Source organism: Lissotriton vulgaris, chromosome 11 (genome assembly GCF_964263255.1).
Source record: "Lissotriton vulgaris chromosome 11, aLisVul1.2, whole genome shotgun sequence".
Classification (NCBI taxonomy): Eukaryota; Metazoa; Chordata; class Amphibia; order Caudata; family Salamandridae; genus Lissotriton; species Lissotriton vulgaris.
Genome location: NC_141699.1, coordinates 951,403,944 through 951,421,045, shown reverse-complemented (window position 1 = coordinate 951,421,045; position 17,102 = coordinate 951,403,944). Strand labels below are relative to the sequence as shown.

Below are 17,102 nucleotides of genomic sequence, written 5' to 3'. Positions count from 1 at the left end.
TTTCGACAAAATGTTGTGGCCGATTTCAAAATGGTCGGTGTCATAAGTCAATTCTTTTCTTACTTTCTTTCGAATATTGTCATGTTAAAAAAAGTATTTTTTTCCTGATGTTGCCTTATAACTAAATTTTGGCCGGTTTAGAGCCATTCATTGTGTTCGGTTCAGTGATATTGTTAATGCGGTTAATTCTCGGCTTTAATGATATATTTTTACAGCTTTTCCTGATAGCCTTTTAGTAGCTGGGGATGTGCTCCTTGGAGGAAAGAGCCCTCTGGGCATTGATTATTCATCCTGTCTTTAAAATGGATGCTTTCTTTAATTTAGGGAGTCTCTTGTGAACGTTTCCAATAATCCACAAATCATTGTTTTTTTTCTGTTGTTCATAACTAAGCTTTTTTTGTACAAAACATTCTGGGAAATCGTCCCCTGACTTCAAACATCTGTGAGTTCATGTTTTATTGACTATAGTGAATTAAATGGAAGCACTAACTAATGCAAGGACAGGGGAGCCGTGTGTGTGGACTACATTTTAAACAGCATAATAGATGAGGCTGCTGCCTTTTCCGCCTCAGAGCCTTCTGACATCACTGGAAACCTTTGATGATTTGTTGCGAACTAGGTCAGGAATTTTTCTGAGAAAAGGCAGTGGAATATTTTGGGGTTCCACAACATAACCATATACTAAAGCTAACCTGGCCAATGGGAGGGAGGGAGTGGAATGTGCCAGCCAGCGTACAAAGGCCTATTATTATTATGTTTCTTATATAGCGCCTGAATCGACCCCCGAAGGGGTATCTCCATGCTTGCCTTAGGAACCCGTCCTGGCTTTTCCCTGTGAGATAGCCCCTACAGGGCATCCCCAAGGTGAAAGCCAGGCATCCCGCCGCGGGGGGCCATTGTGGAGATTAAGCAAGCTTAATGCCCAGAGTTGCAGAGTGTGAACCCATGATTAGGTCAGGCACCGAAGCGAGAATTATCGAGTCCATGGACATTTGAGCTCAAGACCCTGCCTCCTCGGGAATTGAACCCTGGTCCCGGGTCTGACCTCTGCTTCAGGGTCTGCCTGCTCTAACCAGTGAGCCACACTTCTCCACACACCTATCACAACATTAAGTCAATGAAATGTTCTGCGTATAAGTATTTGCATAGCGCTTACTACCCCGGGCGAGGTGCTGAAGCACTTTACAGCCAGGTAGGCCTCCGAACTGGGCGCCGTTCATCCAGGAAGCTATGCATACGTGTACTATGACACCTCCGAGCACAGAGTGCCAGGTGTACTTTTGACCAGTTCAGATCAGAGTGTTTTGATTGCACAGTGTATGCAGTTAATCATGACCACCTTATGCTGTGGCACATGTACCAAACTTGCACAATGCAAAGAGGCTGGTCACAAGAAATCAAAGCTCTCTGGATTTTTCAATATTGATGAGGCAGGATTCATTCTTCAAAGCTTTGTGACCAGCTGCAAATGAAGTGATGGAGGCCTCTATGAGAAACAGGTATCTGCATTTGCAAAGTGTCGGTATTGCAATATCATAGAAGTGCCACTTTGCAAAAGAGGGTATTGGGGCAGAATCAGTGTCATAACGAAACTTGAGGGGACCCCCCTGAAAAGTATATGGAGGGGGCCTCCCACTCTCTAGACCCATTCGGGAGCTCTCAGGCAAGGGGTCCGCCGCCCATGCACAGTGCCAGAGGGGGACCCTGAACTCGGGCCCCCGCATAGTAGGGGCTGCAGGAGCTATTGTTATACAATCAAAAAACGGGGGGCAGGTAGAGGTTCAGGTTAGGTTCACCCTCCTTACTGAATACAGTTCCACAACATCCAGAATTAAAACCTAACCATACGAAGAACAGGGATTCCACTGAACATGTGTGAAAAACCCTCTTTCCAGAAAGAAAAAATCTTTTTTAGAATCCCTTCACCCACCAGGGATACCCCTAGGTGGCATGCTTCATCATTGGGGTCCTCTCAATCTGCTGCAGATTGAGGCATGCTGCGACTTGCAAACTACGTAGAAGCACTTTGTTTTTGGAAGAGGGGGAAGGTAGATGTTAAGGTTGGAATATATGTGTGGTGCAGTGATGTGGAGTGGGAAAAATAGGTTAAAGATACCTAGCTAGTGAGTTAATATTTTATTCGTGCTCCTAGTTACTATGCTTTAAAATCAGGGGTTAACAATAGGGAAAGACCTAACTGTAATGAGCATGGTGTCCCTAGTTCTGGGTCGACATGTTTCGAGCTTTCCCCTAAAGCTCTTCTTCAGGACCAGATGAGTGCCAGCCCAGTGCGCACCACTCCTAAAGAATCCTGTGAATAGGAAACAATGGGATGCACACCTAATGCGTATTCCCCTGATATTTAATACATATAGTTGTTCTCCTTTGCTTCATCACTAGAGGGTCGTTGAGTGGAGTAGCACTTTGGTAATCCACAATAAGTACTTTGTGGGAAAAAAGTGCAGGAACATTTTATTAGGAGGTCACCACTGGCAATGCCAAGTATAGTGGTTGCTCAATACCAAGGGTGCATGGTTTTGATTCTACCTCATGCCACTTTTTTTCACCACCCTGCATTTCCTGCTTCCACTCATACTGTTGGGTCTTTTTCATCCTCGCCCACTCACTTTGTCACTGTTTTCCTATATTTCTCATCCACTGTCTTTCTTCTTTTCTGCTTTTCTCACATGCTCTGAGTCAAAGTCTCATGAAGAAAAATAATTTTGGTCCCCAAAATCGAGTGCTGTTGCCTACCACTTGCAAAACCGGCAGAAATTAAGCACTATCCTCAACTGGACTGTTCCCATGAGGCAGAGGGTCAAGACTGATTTGCATATGGCCAGGTGTAAACTGGGGTGGCATGGTGAGCAAAATAATGATGGAATTAACCCAGATCTCTTGACTGGGGGTGAATGTTTTGATTTGTTCTGCATTCCGTCCATCAATTGTGTGTCTTTTGCTTTCTCACCCTAAGTGCCCCGGGTATACCCAGACTTGGGTCCTGGGCTGACTGTGCCACTGGATTCAAGCTATCCTGGCTGAAGAGGGCTGAAACCCCGAAACTGGTCCTAGGATGCTTGTTTCCGGTCCAGGGAGGACCTGGCTTGGCAGTTCGGGCAGGACTGTTCCCATGAGGCACAGGGTCAAGACTGATTTGCATATGACCAGGTCTAAACTGGGGTGGCATGGTGAGCAAAAGAAGGATGGAATTAACCCAGTTCTCTTGACTGGGGGTGAATGTTTTGATTTGTTCTGCATTCCGTCCATCAATTGTGTTACCGTATGCTTTGAAAGATGGCATAGGAATAGGACAACAGTTTTATGCTTCTACCCCTATAAATCCCTCATTAGGAATGTCTGTGTGAATCTGTGTTATTTGTAACTAGAAGGAAGCTGATTTGAGGAATGAAGGGCGTAAAAGCAATTCTTTGATAGGCCTACTCCTTTACTGATATTTTGTCACATCTCGCACAGAGACGAGGCTACGGAGCTTCTCTGTAGGGAGCCTATTGCCTGCGTTTTCGGTTACCACTGGCAATCTTCTCACTGCATGGGATGCCCGCGCAGAATAAGGAATAAGACTGTGAAGTAACAGAAAACACTGGCCTGTCAGCTATTAGAGTTTAGCATAGCACTGATCACAAATTGTTCTTGACATTGAATGAAAAATGCAAACCTTAAGTTAAACCTATCAGTTTTTCCTCCTGTGCCTCCAATTTGAAATGTAACAGCAGGGATGTGACAATAATGCAGTTGTTTTCTTTGGGCACAGCTTATGATTAACCTGACAGTCCTCTAAGTAAAGTAAAACTGAACTGTGAATATGAAAGGAGAAGGTACAACCATGTATTAGAGAGCAGAAGAAAGCGACAGTGGATCCTGGTCAAGCAGAGGCCACAGTTTCAACCCCCGCTGTCAAATGCATACATCCTCTTATGGAAAGTACAAACTCTGTCTCACAGATACATTTGTCAGATATGAGACGGCTGATCCATTCCACTCAGCCTCTAACAGAAATCCTCCGGTCCACATGTGAGTGGCGAGCCCCTATGATGACTGGGCCCCAGGTTTTTGCACAACTTCCAGATGGATATTTGCAGCCAGCCCCACTACTACACTTTAGAAAGTATTATGCTCTTGTTCCCTCATAATTTGGTTTGTCTGTTAGGTTCTCCTTTACGGCCTCTGAATACATCCTCTAAACCAAGATCCACTTGAGTTGAAAGGAGCTTTATAGAAAAATGAACAATAACTCCATTATTTTTATTATTATAATTTGTATTATTTATTATTATTATCTGTATTATTATTACTAATAATAACAATAATAATAATAACAAGATAACTATGCGTATTAATACCATTGTATTTCTTCTTCTTCTTAGTATCTTTAGTATTACTATTATTATCATTGTTATCATTATTATTATTATCATCATCATCATCTTTAGTATTTTTAATATTCTTAATAATCTATATCTATTGTCAGGGGCAGCTCCCCCTTGTGGGCGTTGGGGCGCCGCCCCTCTATTCAGCCTCAAAGCCACATTAGAAAAAATTAAGATTTAAAACACACGCACACAAACTTTCAATAGCACTCACTCTTGGCCTCAGAGACACACACACACAGACACATCACTCACTTTACCTGGTACAGCTGCTTAGCTATGCTGAAGTCTGTGGACTGAGTTTGACGCAGGCGCACTTTGCATAGCCTGGCTTCAATCAGTGAAAATGTCGGGCAGAAGATCTCACATTGCTGGGGTCTGTGAGGTCATCAGCCAGGCAATTCCATAGCCTCCTGGGATGAGTCCCACCCCTTGATGACGTTTCCTTCACGTTAGCCTGCGGGCGCTTCAGACTAAAGCCCTGAGGCATCAGGAGCTTCACGTTAGTCAAGGAGCCACGGTCTACCCTTCCCTTTGTCGTCACAGGGTGGGGTGGGGTCAGACTCAGAGAGCATCACGGAACCCACCCCACTCTGTGACGACAAAGGAAAGGGTAGGTTTAGAGCAGTGCTTGAAGTGGAAAAATAGAAGTGCAGGTACTCTGTACTAGAGTACCTGCTTATTTCTGAGAAGTGCCGCTACTCTCCAATTAAAAGTATTGCATTTCTCTTGAGAAGTGCCGGTACTCTCCCTCTCAAAATAGAAAAGTGACGGTACTCCGTACCAGACAGTACCGGCCCATTTAAAGCACTGGTTTAGAGGCTGTAATTAGGAAGCTGAGCACTAGATTCCGCGCAGTGCATCAGGTCGACTTTCAATGCACAATGCGCAGAATTCAATCCACAGCTTCCCGCGCTTCTGCTTCATCAAGTGCAGTGCTCTCACTGAATCCAACGCGACGGACGCTGCAGAGTTTAGTAAAGCCTTTGAGCTTTCATCTGCCCCTCCGGTGATCCTTCCCAGACAGAGGAACGAAGGGCACTATTGAGGTGGGTGAGCTATGGTCAAACTGAAATGAAGAGCCAAAGGTCGACCCTGGCTCAAATGAAAGCGCACAGGCCAGGAATGCTTGTCAAGAAAAGATTGGAAAATAAACATTGTTAGAGTATAAGTGTTTTAGAGTTCAAGATGGTGTCTTTTTTAACACGAAGAAACGTTTCAGAGTACTTCATCAGAATATTTAGCATGAACTCTGAAACACTTATACTCTAATATTGAAAATGGGAGTGTTTAAAACGCAGGCCCTTATATTTTACTTGGAAACGTCAAGGAAGACAAATGTAGTTGAGGCGCATGCGCTGAACAGCAGCTGTGCATTATTGCAGGTCTTGGTGGCTTAACAAATTCATGTATTCAAATTGTGGGACAATGCATCAAGTGTAAATTGAACCACCCAACACCATATGTGACCTCTCCAGAGCTTGCATGAAAATAGACCACAGCTGTCTGATGTTCCAGATCAGTACAACATGCCAGCGTCGACCAGTATTAACTCAAAACCACGACCTCCAGAAACATAAGAGAACCTTGTATTATACCTACCTGTACCTGTGCACGCCCTTGTTTTACACCCACCAGTGCACACCATTTTATTACACTCACCAGTGCACACCCTTGCATTACCCTCCCAGTGTACATACTTGCATTGCACCCACCAGTGCACCCCCTTGTATTACACCCACCAGTGCACACCCTTATGTTACACCCACAAGCGCATGCCCTTGTATTACAACCACCAGTGCACACTCTATATTTATTTATTTTACAGAGTTTTATATAGTGCAAATTTGACCCGAATCGGGTATCAGAGCGCTTCACATAGCACCAGTTGCGTTACATGAGGACACATTCATTTTTGTTAGGCACGGGGAGATTAAGTGATTTGAATCACAGGATGTTCAGCATCATTGCTGAGACTCGAACCCAGTCCCCCAGATTCGAGGGCGACCACCCTAGCCGTTAGGCCAACTCCTCTCTCCTTGTATTACAACTACCAGTGCAAGCCTAAACAAACAAAACATATGCAACGCCAAATAAACTAGAGGACAGCAGGGACATGAAAAACACATAAAGTAATATTTATGGTAATAGTTAGCATCTGTTGTGCACTTACGGTTTAAAGCACACTGATTCTTTCTTTAATTTTAATAAAAGGTCACTTAGTGAACTTAGCTTACCCTAAGTTAACACTGATGCCAAAAACATGGATTGACTTGCAAATCATGAATGTTAGAAACGTAGAGGGAATGCATTTCAGGGATTTAGTTCCTCTCTTATTTTACAGGCTTAACTTAATCTTTCATTCCCCACGAGTTAGCTATTTTATAATGTTGTTGTTTATCTGTAATTTTTTCTGTGCACACTTTGAAGCTTGAGCCATGCCAGGTGTTTAAGGGGCTTTGATTGGGTCCTCAGGCTGAAGCCAGACAAAGTGCCTGCCAGTGGGTTGGCCATTCAGCCACAATGTGTATTTCATTTGCAACTGAAATTCTGTGGATATGTGTGTGAAGGGGGTACACTGATGTCAAAATATTTGCAAGGGAAAAGTAAGAGAAATCAAAGTGCATTTGAGAGAGTGCAGTGCATGTTGGGGGGTGGTGAAGTGACAGAGACGCGAGGAAGGGCATTCGGGAAAGAGTTAAAAGAGGATGCTGAAGAGGAAAGAGAGGGGGTTGAAGATGTGCAGATGGACAAGATATGCAGAGAAAAAGCTGATACATATCTAACATAAAGCACACATTATTGATGTCCAAAACTCCTTCCACATGCCTCAATTATATTTAATTCACTGGCTCACTATTTCAGAATTTAAACATTTCCAATGTTATTTATTTATAAGAAATCATTGTTGTTACTCATTTGTCTTAAACAGCTAACACCCAGTGACAACTCCAATCAAACTGACAGGCTTTAGGTGTATGTCAGTTGCTGTGCCATTTATCTGGATTAAATTGCATCTCAGAGAGAAACCAAAATACTAGTCTGATGGCACACTATGTGAATCACAGAAATATATTTGGCATGTTCCTTCTTCTGGTCCTTTTTCTCCAAAGTCTATATTATTCCTGCCTTTTAGCCCTCTAATATGTTTCTCCACTAATTCCTCCACTCTTTTTCCCCTGTTCTCTCATGCCACTTTTTCTTTCCCTTTCTCTTGCTCCCATCTCTTTTCCATTTCTCTGTTGTTTTGGCCTTCTTTCTTCTCTTTTCCCTTGCCTCTACTTTGCTCTGTTTTCTTTATCTGTCGTTCTTTTTCCTACCTGCGTTTCTCTCATCTTCTATACCCCTCACCCCTCCCGTTTTTGTTCCTTACACCTTAGACTTCTGTTTCTCGTTTCCATTTCTTTTCTCCCAGTAGATAGCTTTCTCAATCTCTGTGTCTCTCTATCCTTTTCAATAACCCTAATGCTTGCCCTTCCTTCTTTTCCTTCCTGCCTCGCAGCACTCATCTGTTGCCCTGTCTTAACTACCTTTCGCCTCTCAAGAAAGTAGTGGCATTTACATAAATTACAGAACAAGAACAGTCAGGTCTTTTGAAAAGCTAATGTGGGTGGGAAATGGCCCCTGCACATGACTTTACAGACTGTGATAGAAAATAGGCACAGGCATCAAAATAAAGGTCGTCCCATACACTGAATTAGGTAGCTAAGAAAATGTCCCACCTTTTCAAATTGGGGCAATTTTTTACTTGCTAAGACAAGCAGTGTAGTGTAGGTGTTTTGCAAAGTATAGTGGACTACATGCATTGGTGCTTGCTGCAGGCATTGTTTGATATCAGAGAAATCAACAGTAAAAACGGGTCACCAGACTAAACCAGGCCCACAAAAAGCAAAAAGATGGTCCACGCACTGACCTGAAATACAAGCTCTTCCGGCACTGCCTGATTACCATACACTGTATAGACCTGCTGCTGCCCTGGGCTAAGGTAATCAGAGAAAGAGGGCACTGAGCCCCATGCTTGGCATTTTTATTTCCAATTCCATAGGTGTGGTACTGCCACCTCCCCTCTCCACTCAGTGTAGTTGGAATTCCACAAGAGCCTGACACATGGAAGGCTCAATGGATGCACAGGTCTTCGTCCCTTAAGTGTAAATCTTCTGCTGGGTTTCCTTGTCTTCACAAGCAGCACCCCTGATGAGGTGGCAAGAGGTGCACAAACAGCGCCCTGACACGGAATATAGTCCGTCTGCTCTTGCACCTTAATGTGCGTGCTTCTTGCATTCTACTCACATGATTTCATGTGCATTGCAGGGCTGTCAGGCATGCACGTGGCTGGTCTGGAATGGTAAAGAAAGGAAAAGTTGGACAAAGATCAGCAGCAGATGCACAGGCCTGGGCCCCAAACCACAGAGAAGGGCACCTCTCCCTCACCTGCAGCTTGCACAAACAGCCTCCAGCCACCCACTTGGACTGGCTGTCACATCACTGACAAAAATACACCATTCGCCACAAGGAGGGTTATGTGGTAACCTTGGAATATCTCCACACACTTGTTCGGGATGCACTGCTAAGTGCAAGTCAGCTTACTATATACAGCAAAAAAAGAGGTGCCGACTCAAGTTTGAAACTTCAATATGAGAACAATGGCCGAGTGATTAGAGAGGTAGTGGCCCATTTTAGTAGAAAAAGCACTACACATACCCTGCTGGGTCTATAATGGACAGGTGTATAGTGCATTTTCTTGAGCAGACGTGCTTTCCGTATCACTATTGCCTTCAGGAAATGCAGCTCGCACTTTGGGCACCACTGAGCGGAGTGGGGTACCAGTGGCATCAGCAGAGGGGGAGCAGCAGATAAGATGTGTGTGCAGAGTCCACAAGGCTGCATTGGCCTCGGCTCTCATGCGAGCCTTGATGACTTCATTAACCAATACATTACAGAGGCAGAGTTGTGTTACAGGTAGAAAACACTTAGAGTCCTGTTTCCATTGGTTGTATGTCCTTGGCTTGGGGGTCATTTTGCAAGCAGACCAGTTAGAGTATTGGGCACATTTTTGATATGTTTCTAATATTTTTTTCACACTTGTGCTTTAAAATGCTATATTTGGATCCTGTTTATGCACCAATTTGCAGTAAATATGTGGTGTAAAAGCCACCATGTGAATCGACTTTTTGCAACATTTACTTGCGGGGGAGAACCCCCCACGCCCTCCTTTTTTCAGTTTGGGCTCGCTCACTCCGCTTGCTCGCTTGCGCGTTGCACTAGGGTACGATTATTCGCCTCACCACTTTCAAAATCCACCAGCTGCCACTGTCTGTTGCTGGTATTATTAATATTGTCAATATTATCCTCATTATTATTAATAATAATGATGATGATGATAATAATAATAATAACAATAATGTTACTGAATGTTTTTATTGTTGGTATTATTATTATTGTTATTATTATTGCTATACTTATTATTATTATCATATGATTATTATTAACCACATCGCTGCTTCACAGATTCCTCTCCTGTGCTGGGCCCCAATGTAAATGGGTGTGGTCATGACGAGCTCAGCTCGTCATGAGCACAGGAGCACTGTACTGCATGACGAGCTGAGCTCGTCATGAGCATGGAAGGGGTTAATATGATTATTATTATTATCATTACATTTGAGCAACCAACAAATTCTACTTTTGCAAAGCAACTAACTCACTATGGAATACTGTAGCAATTTTGTAATTGTCTTTGTTAATTAACTCTTGTGTAGACCCAATCAGCCATAAGTGTGTATTGCAAGGCTGGACTGGCTGAACCCAGCATCAGGCATTTCCCTGGGAGGCTGGAAGATTGGGGGCCGGTTATGTTACTGGGGGTGTTTTTTGTAGTGTGCAGCGGTTTTGAAAGCACCCGCTGCAGAGTTCCTTGTATATCCCGTATTTTCAGGCAACAATAAAAGTGTCAAGATAACTCTGATGAAAAATGTACCTACTGGAGAGAGATTAGAGATTTGTGTAGTGGCAGTTTTAAACTCATCTAAGTTAGCGCAGAGGGTTAATATGACTACTGCAAAGGACGTGTGCCATCCAGATCACAGAACAGTATTTTATGTGCATAGCTTAATGGGTTTCTGCTTTTGTCACAGAGACCCTTTTGTTACTGTGCAGTTCATAAGCTACAATCATTATCTAGCACAGTGAGCTATAAAGTGTCTTCAAAGAGCTACATGCAAATTACATGGTCAAGATTAGACAGTTATATATTTTTTTAGTCTTTCATTATCCTAATGCTGATAAAAAGAGTTTGTTTGGATAGAAATAAATCCTTATTAGCTAAGCCTACCCTAACCATTGTATTGCGTTCTGCGTCCTGAGTTTGTGCTTCTACACTCTAAGCTCCCCTAAAAAATGGCTACCAGTATGGATGGCATATGCATCCTACACCTTGAGGGGATATGGAGAGATCAGAGGCACTGCTGGAGGGTGATATTGAGGGAATCATTGGGGAACCCCAACAAAGACTGTCATATCCTGGTGCACTCTAAGGCAATAATACTCAGAGTACGGCCCATGGGCCACATTCGGCCCTGCTGACCTTCAGATGCAGCCCCCTGCTGAGCGACCGTACTGGGCTGCATTTTACTTCAGAGAGAATTGACATTTGGAAATATATTAAATAAACAGGGAAGCATTTGTTTATAAGATAACTGAAGTAAAAGAAAAGAAGCCGATAAGGTATACTGCAGCACATAACTTTAGAAAAACATTCATTTTTGATAGAATACAAGAAGATTACATACAGTAGTGTTTCACCATAGTACATCAGATTATACTAGTTCATTGAGAAGTATTTATTTTTAAAGTGATAGCTTTCAAAAATGGACAAAGAAACATTCATGCCTACTCCCACCCTATAACGATGCCAAAAGTGAACTCATAGGTAAGTCAATTGTCACGTCAAACTCTCTGAGTGGTCTGGGTTGTTATTCATGGACAAAGTTATAGCTTCTCAAATCAAACAGAAGAGAATATTTTATACAGTGCATATCCAGAATTAATGCATTTCAAGGTGCGCCTACATGTGATTTTGAGGAAAACGGAGACAAAGTTAAATAAAACAATTGCCAAGGATCCCACAATTTGGCCAGGTGGGGAAGTCAGAATGGATTCTAGGTTTTCAGGTTTCCCATTGTGCAATTCCTTTACATTTCAATCAATAAAGAAGTTACTTTTTTTACACTTGACTCTCCCAAAGTAGTGCAAACAAGTAGATAGGTGCGGTACATTAATAGGGATTTAATTATACCATAGCATAGTACTGGTAAATCTATGACTCTCATCGAGAAATGGGGTTGAATTAAGAGGGCAGGATGTAACGAAAACCTCAAAATAGCTCCATGACTCACTGACTACACCATCTACATGATTCACTTCCCAAAATCCAACCTTGCCTCTCCCCGACATACCCCCTCAAGCAAAGCACCACTCTTACCCTGCTGGCATCAATGCAACTCTTGGTCACACCAGAGACCATACTTTGTGGCCCCTGGGAAAATGTCTGTGAGTACTCATGCATCAGAGGTCTACAAACTGTGGGGGGTGCCCCCCCTGGGGGTCCACGGCTGCATACTCAGGAGGTTGCCAATGTCTCAGTAAAGATTTGCAAATCTTGTAAATGAAGATGACCTGTAAGCGCAAACTTGTTTATGTGTCCCTTTTCCAGGCTATCTTCATTTACATGCATTCAAAGGGCTTTAAAAAAGCATGGGAACTGTGATTTAAAGTTCCACGGGGCAGAGGTTAGGCAGTGGGGTGGCAGGGTCAATTACTGCCACACTAAGAGCATAATTCTCAGTAGCTGATTTGATTTTTTTTTAACTTCATGTTAACTGCATATAAAATAATGCACACACTGGATAATTGTGAATTAATCACGCGTACCGTTACAACGCATGTTTTACAACGCAAGTCGTTACCACGACTTGCGCTGTAGGGTGCGGACTTAGGAATAGTTCAATTTACTATTCCAACACCAGTCCCCGTGGATAGTAGGGAAGGTGTTGGAATAGTAAATTAACTATTCCTTGTCCTTGAGCGCCCTCCAGTGCAAGTCGTGGTTACGACTTGCGTTGTAAGAGACGCGTCGTAATGGTAGCGCGGGGTAACATCCGCATCATAAAGGATGTTCCCCGCACTGAAAGTGTGAGATAGTCACAGAACAGAATCCCGTTTGGTGCAGTTGTTAATAGTGATATTTGTTTTTATAATGCTCAAGGTACCTTTCTTTGGCAGAAAGCACTGTGAATGTGTCATTATTTTTGAATTCCGTTACACACAGCATAAGGCAGGCTACAGCAAAATGATTTAGGCCCAGATTTATTAAGACCGGGTCAGGTTTGTGTTACTTTTTTAACACAAACCTGATGTAAGTGTGTTGGTATAAACATCCCAGTGCAAATCACGATTTGCACTGGACTGTACCCAAATATAAAGCAAAACTGCGCAGCGCTGCTGTATGGACCAGATTTACTAATGTAATGTAACAGTCACTTATAAAGCGCTATTACTCCTAATTCCAATGACTTGAAGACAGGGCCAGCAGAACGAAGTGGGGTACAGTATTGAAGGCTGCTGACAGATCAAGCATAACCAGCACCCCCCCTGCCCCCAACATTCAAGGCACCCCTTGCTTTGCAACAGGTTTGCGCTACTTTTGCACTGCAAACCCAACGCAAAATGTAATGCTTGGATTTACTATCCAAAGAATGTCAGGATTTGCATTTGTTAATTAATTTCAGTTTTTATTTCAAGCATTTACACATTACTGTGGATTATGAGTAACCCTGGGCATAGTTCGTGAAGTAGCACTACGCGCAGCTACGCAAAGTGCACTTAGCACTACGCGAGCTACACGTAGCGCTACGCGAACTGCGTAGTGCGCTGTTTGCGATGATTGCACAGTGCCGGATGCTTGTCCACACTGTGTAATCGTTGAAAACAACATCTTGCATAGTGAGAGCTGTCGTATTCTACCGCTCGAGTAGATTTTTACTCGAGCGACAGCTTTCTGAACGCGGACTGGTAGTTTCTCATTGCAAGCGGTCGCGAGCATACGCGACCATTCGCAATGAGAAACCTGACCTCCCCGCGTTGAGAATCTCGCCGGAAAGTTTATTTTCCACGCTCCTGATCGCCAACTTGAAAAAGTCTCGCCGGGATCTCATTTTGCTCGCTCGCGGTCGCCAACTTGACGTTGAGGACCGCGAACGAGCAAAAAATGCCAACTGCGCTACGCTACATGTTTTTGCACTGTGCTATGTGCAATTCGTGTAGCGTGAAGTAGCACAAACTACGCAAGCATAGTATAGTTGTCTGCCCACGGTTAATTATGAGCTACAGAAAAAAAGTACCACTCAAATGGTCTCACAAGCCCAAACCCCGGTGCTCAGCTCTGCTCCTCCAGTCCTTGCCATAAAGGTTTGGAGGGGGGCCCAACTTCAAAATATTTAGCTTAAGGGGGGGGGGCTCAGCGCCACAAAGTTTGAAGACCTCTGCCATACACTAAGGTCATCATTTACTATACTTTAAAAGCTAACACAATTGAATATATAATGAAATATGTGCTGTAGAATGTGCCATTTATGCCCAAATTATCTTGGGGGGGGGGGAGAACACCTCCAAACCATTCTTGTAGTGGTCAGGCTCACTAGCAGCACTCACTGTGCGCCCTAAGGGGGCCGGTCTGACAAAATTTTCCAGGGCTGCTTTGGGTTCCCAATCCGGCCATAGTGTATTGCAGAGACTTTGGGTAATCTGGTGTTTACATTTCCAAGCGTTTCCACCACATACTGGAGATAGCTTCAGTTTTGTGAGGTTTGTGGTCATTAGGGTGAGTCTGTGGAGTTTTAATGGGTCTTTAGGCTTTTCTGATGGGTGAGACTTGAGGACCGAACAGAGTTGCTTTTGTAGTTTCTTGTTTGGTGTACCAGCTAATTGCCTGGAAAACGAGTGTGTGTTTGAAGTAGGTGACGGTAGAAAGAGTGTTGGGCGCCTCATTACATATTCGTGCTGTGTTGTGTATGCTTTTTTTGATTGAAACACAGAGTCTGTTTCTGTCTTTATCTAGTCAAACGGAAAGGCTTCGAGTTCAACCTGTCGTTCCAGCAAGGATACGGAATATACAAAATATCCCAAGAAAACCATGCAGCTTTGGAAAAATCCATCTCCTACCACAACTTGGTGAGCCGCGACTGTGACCTTGCAAAGGATTCAGTGAACGAGAGGGGCTTCTTTTTCGATTCTGTGGCGATGGGTTTCAGCACCGAGCCAGGGCTGGACAGCTCCCTGCGCAAGGATATGGGCACGTTAACAAACAGGGCGGACGCGGAGTGCAAACTGGACGCGGCAAAATCTGTGTCACGAGGGTTAACCGACAAAATGGGAGGGATAAAAAGAGAAGAAGCTAGAAACTTCGAGAAACCCGCCTTTTTTGAAGGGCAAGAGAGGAGGCTGTCTCACGAAGAGGGGCACAAACCGGAACTCTCGGAATGGGAGTGGTGCAGAAGCAAATCCGAAAGAACATTTCGCCAGGTAAGCCTAATTCAAACATTTCACATACATAACAATGAATACTGCACATATAACGGCCTGGCCATTTTCTATTGCAGCGACAAATTTATGGAAGAATTTTCAATGCATATTAATAAACTGGTACATTGTTTGTTTAGAGTTTCGTGTCTCACTGCCACTGTTGCTTAGCGCTGCAAAAAGATCATAGGCAGTTTATTACGCAATAAAACCCGAGGAAGATAATGTTTACATGTGTTGCACATTTGAAGCAAGTTAAGAAGGCTAAACGAAAACATCCTGACGGATGGCATTGAATTGGTGGCATTTTATGTTCATCGAGTGTGCCCACATAGGTGCCAAATCCGTCTATTTGGCAGAACTCCATACTCACAATTTTAGTGCAAGCGATGGGGTTGTGAATGTTTCTGAGGGTGGAGGGATGGTCCTAGTAAAAAGTAGTAAACATCCACGAACCTATGTGTTTGGGCTATTCATGAGCATTTTATAGATAGTTTTACACCCAAGAAAAGCACACAAGTTTACAGAAGTGCCTCTCCGTGGTGAGAAATGGCCAGATATAAGCACCATATTTATTCATGCAATTAGAAATTATGTGACACTGCTAATTTGGGCATTATTTAGAAAAAATACGATTTTTTTAACCTGGATAAATTACAAATGTGCATATTTTAAATGCGGACTACTGATAATCTGTGACTGTCGTAGGTTTCTCTGGAATATTCTTAGATTTTTTTGAGAACCCCGTAACAGTTCAAGCATAGAAGTAAGCTTAAAAGGACAGATGTTTTACTCTTATAACATTGTCTTTTCGCTAATAAAAACTTATAAAAAATAAATAAATAACATTGTTTTTTGTGAATCAGACTCTTTTCCCTCAAATGTACCTATCTTAGTGGCCAAATATGCCCTGTGTGTCAACGTCGTTCTATGCATTTTTTAGGTTTGGTTCCAAACAACTTTAACTGTCAGCCAAAAGCTATATGATGAATACCACAAAACAGCACAGTGTGGGCTTTGGGTCTTCCCCCTGTCAGCTTTTGGTTCCTTTGGGTCTGCCTCCTTCAGCCCCTGTGTCTTTCACATTTAGGAGGAGCCAACATGAGTATTGTGTAGGTGTAGATTTTACTGTGGTGACTGAAAAGTAGTTCCTATGTGGGGCAGACCGCTGCACCCTTAAGTACTTCAGTCTCAGTAGCAGGAGGACATAGAGAGCCAGACGTCTACAATCTATGCTGCTCAATGGGCGCCTGTTCTTCCCATTGCCTGTTGCTGGAACATCAGAAACAGACTAAGAGGTCTGGTTCACAGTAATCTCAATGAATCTATGTTGTTCCTACTATGATGACTGAGTTTAACTGTAGGTATTGTGCACACTTTAGTTTTCTCAAATCCAGAATCATTATTCCACAAGTTTGTGTAGAAGCCCTGGACATGGGAAGGACCTTTATGTGGAACTATCTCATATGCAGGGTATAGGCCTCACCTAATGCACAGAAATGTTTTCTAAGGGATGCATTGACTTCCTGAGGAGACTATGAAATGGTGTGGCATAATCTGGTGGTGTACAATTATGTATATAATTCCATACTTGAACTGTTATGAGATTGGTTAACTCACTGTCCTATCTTTTTATGTGCGTGCACTTTGCAGTCATAAATATACTACTAGTAAAATACCTTTATGAATAGCAACAATCTTAAAATTACTCAAAATTGTAAGTTTGCCTTTGTGAATAAGAACCCAGACTGTTAAGAGTCAGACAAACTCTGTCACAGAATCTCTCATCTCCAGGGGTGTTATTGGTGGAGACACTTCCCATTTCCTGAGACAAATAACGTACATTGTTTAACATTTTACAATGACTGGTTATTTATGACACATAATTCACCTGCAAAGCATATATATTCCGAAAAATTATAATCACTATAAAGATCTCAGCAGTCATATTTAAAGTCAGAGCCAACTCTAGAAAAGCCCCAAATGTATTTCATCACACATCTCTCCTTTGTTAGTCTAAAGCATTCCTATTCTTTGAATAAGCGTTGCCAGCTGTGTAAGACCTCGCTCTGAATGAAAGAGCACCCTTTGTGTGCTGGCGGAGCCTGACTGTCCCACACAGCTTACAGGAATGCAGCAATA

General features: G+C 43.1%; 1 protein-coding gene across 1 annotated transcript in view; it reads left to right on the top strand.

The window, feature by feature from the left end:
- The window catches only part of GPR149 (G protein-coupled receptor 149), a 350,609-nt gene that overhangs the window by 13,995 nt on the left and 319,512 nt on the right, over nt 1–17,102 (top strand). The window contains exon 3 of the mRNA XM_086944898.1: nt 14,500–14,963. Coding sequence (XP_086801024.1) covers nt 14,500–14,963 — 464 coding nt within the window. The remainder of the gene's footprint in view (nt 1–14,499; nt 14,964–17,102) is intronic.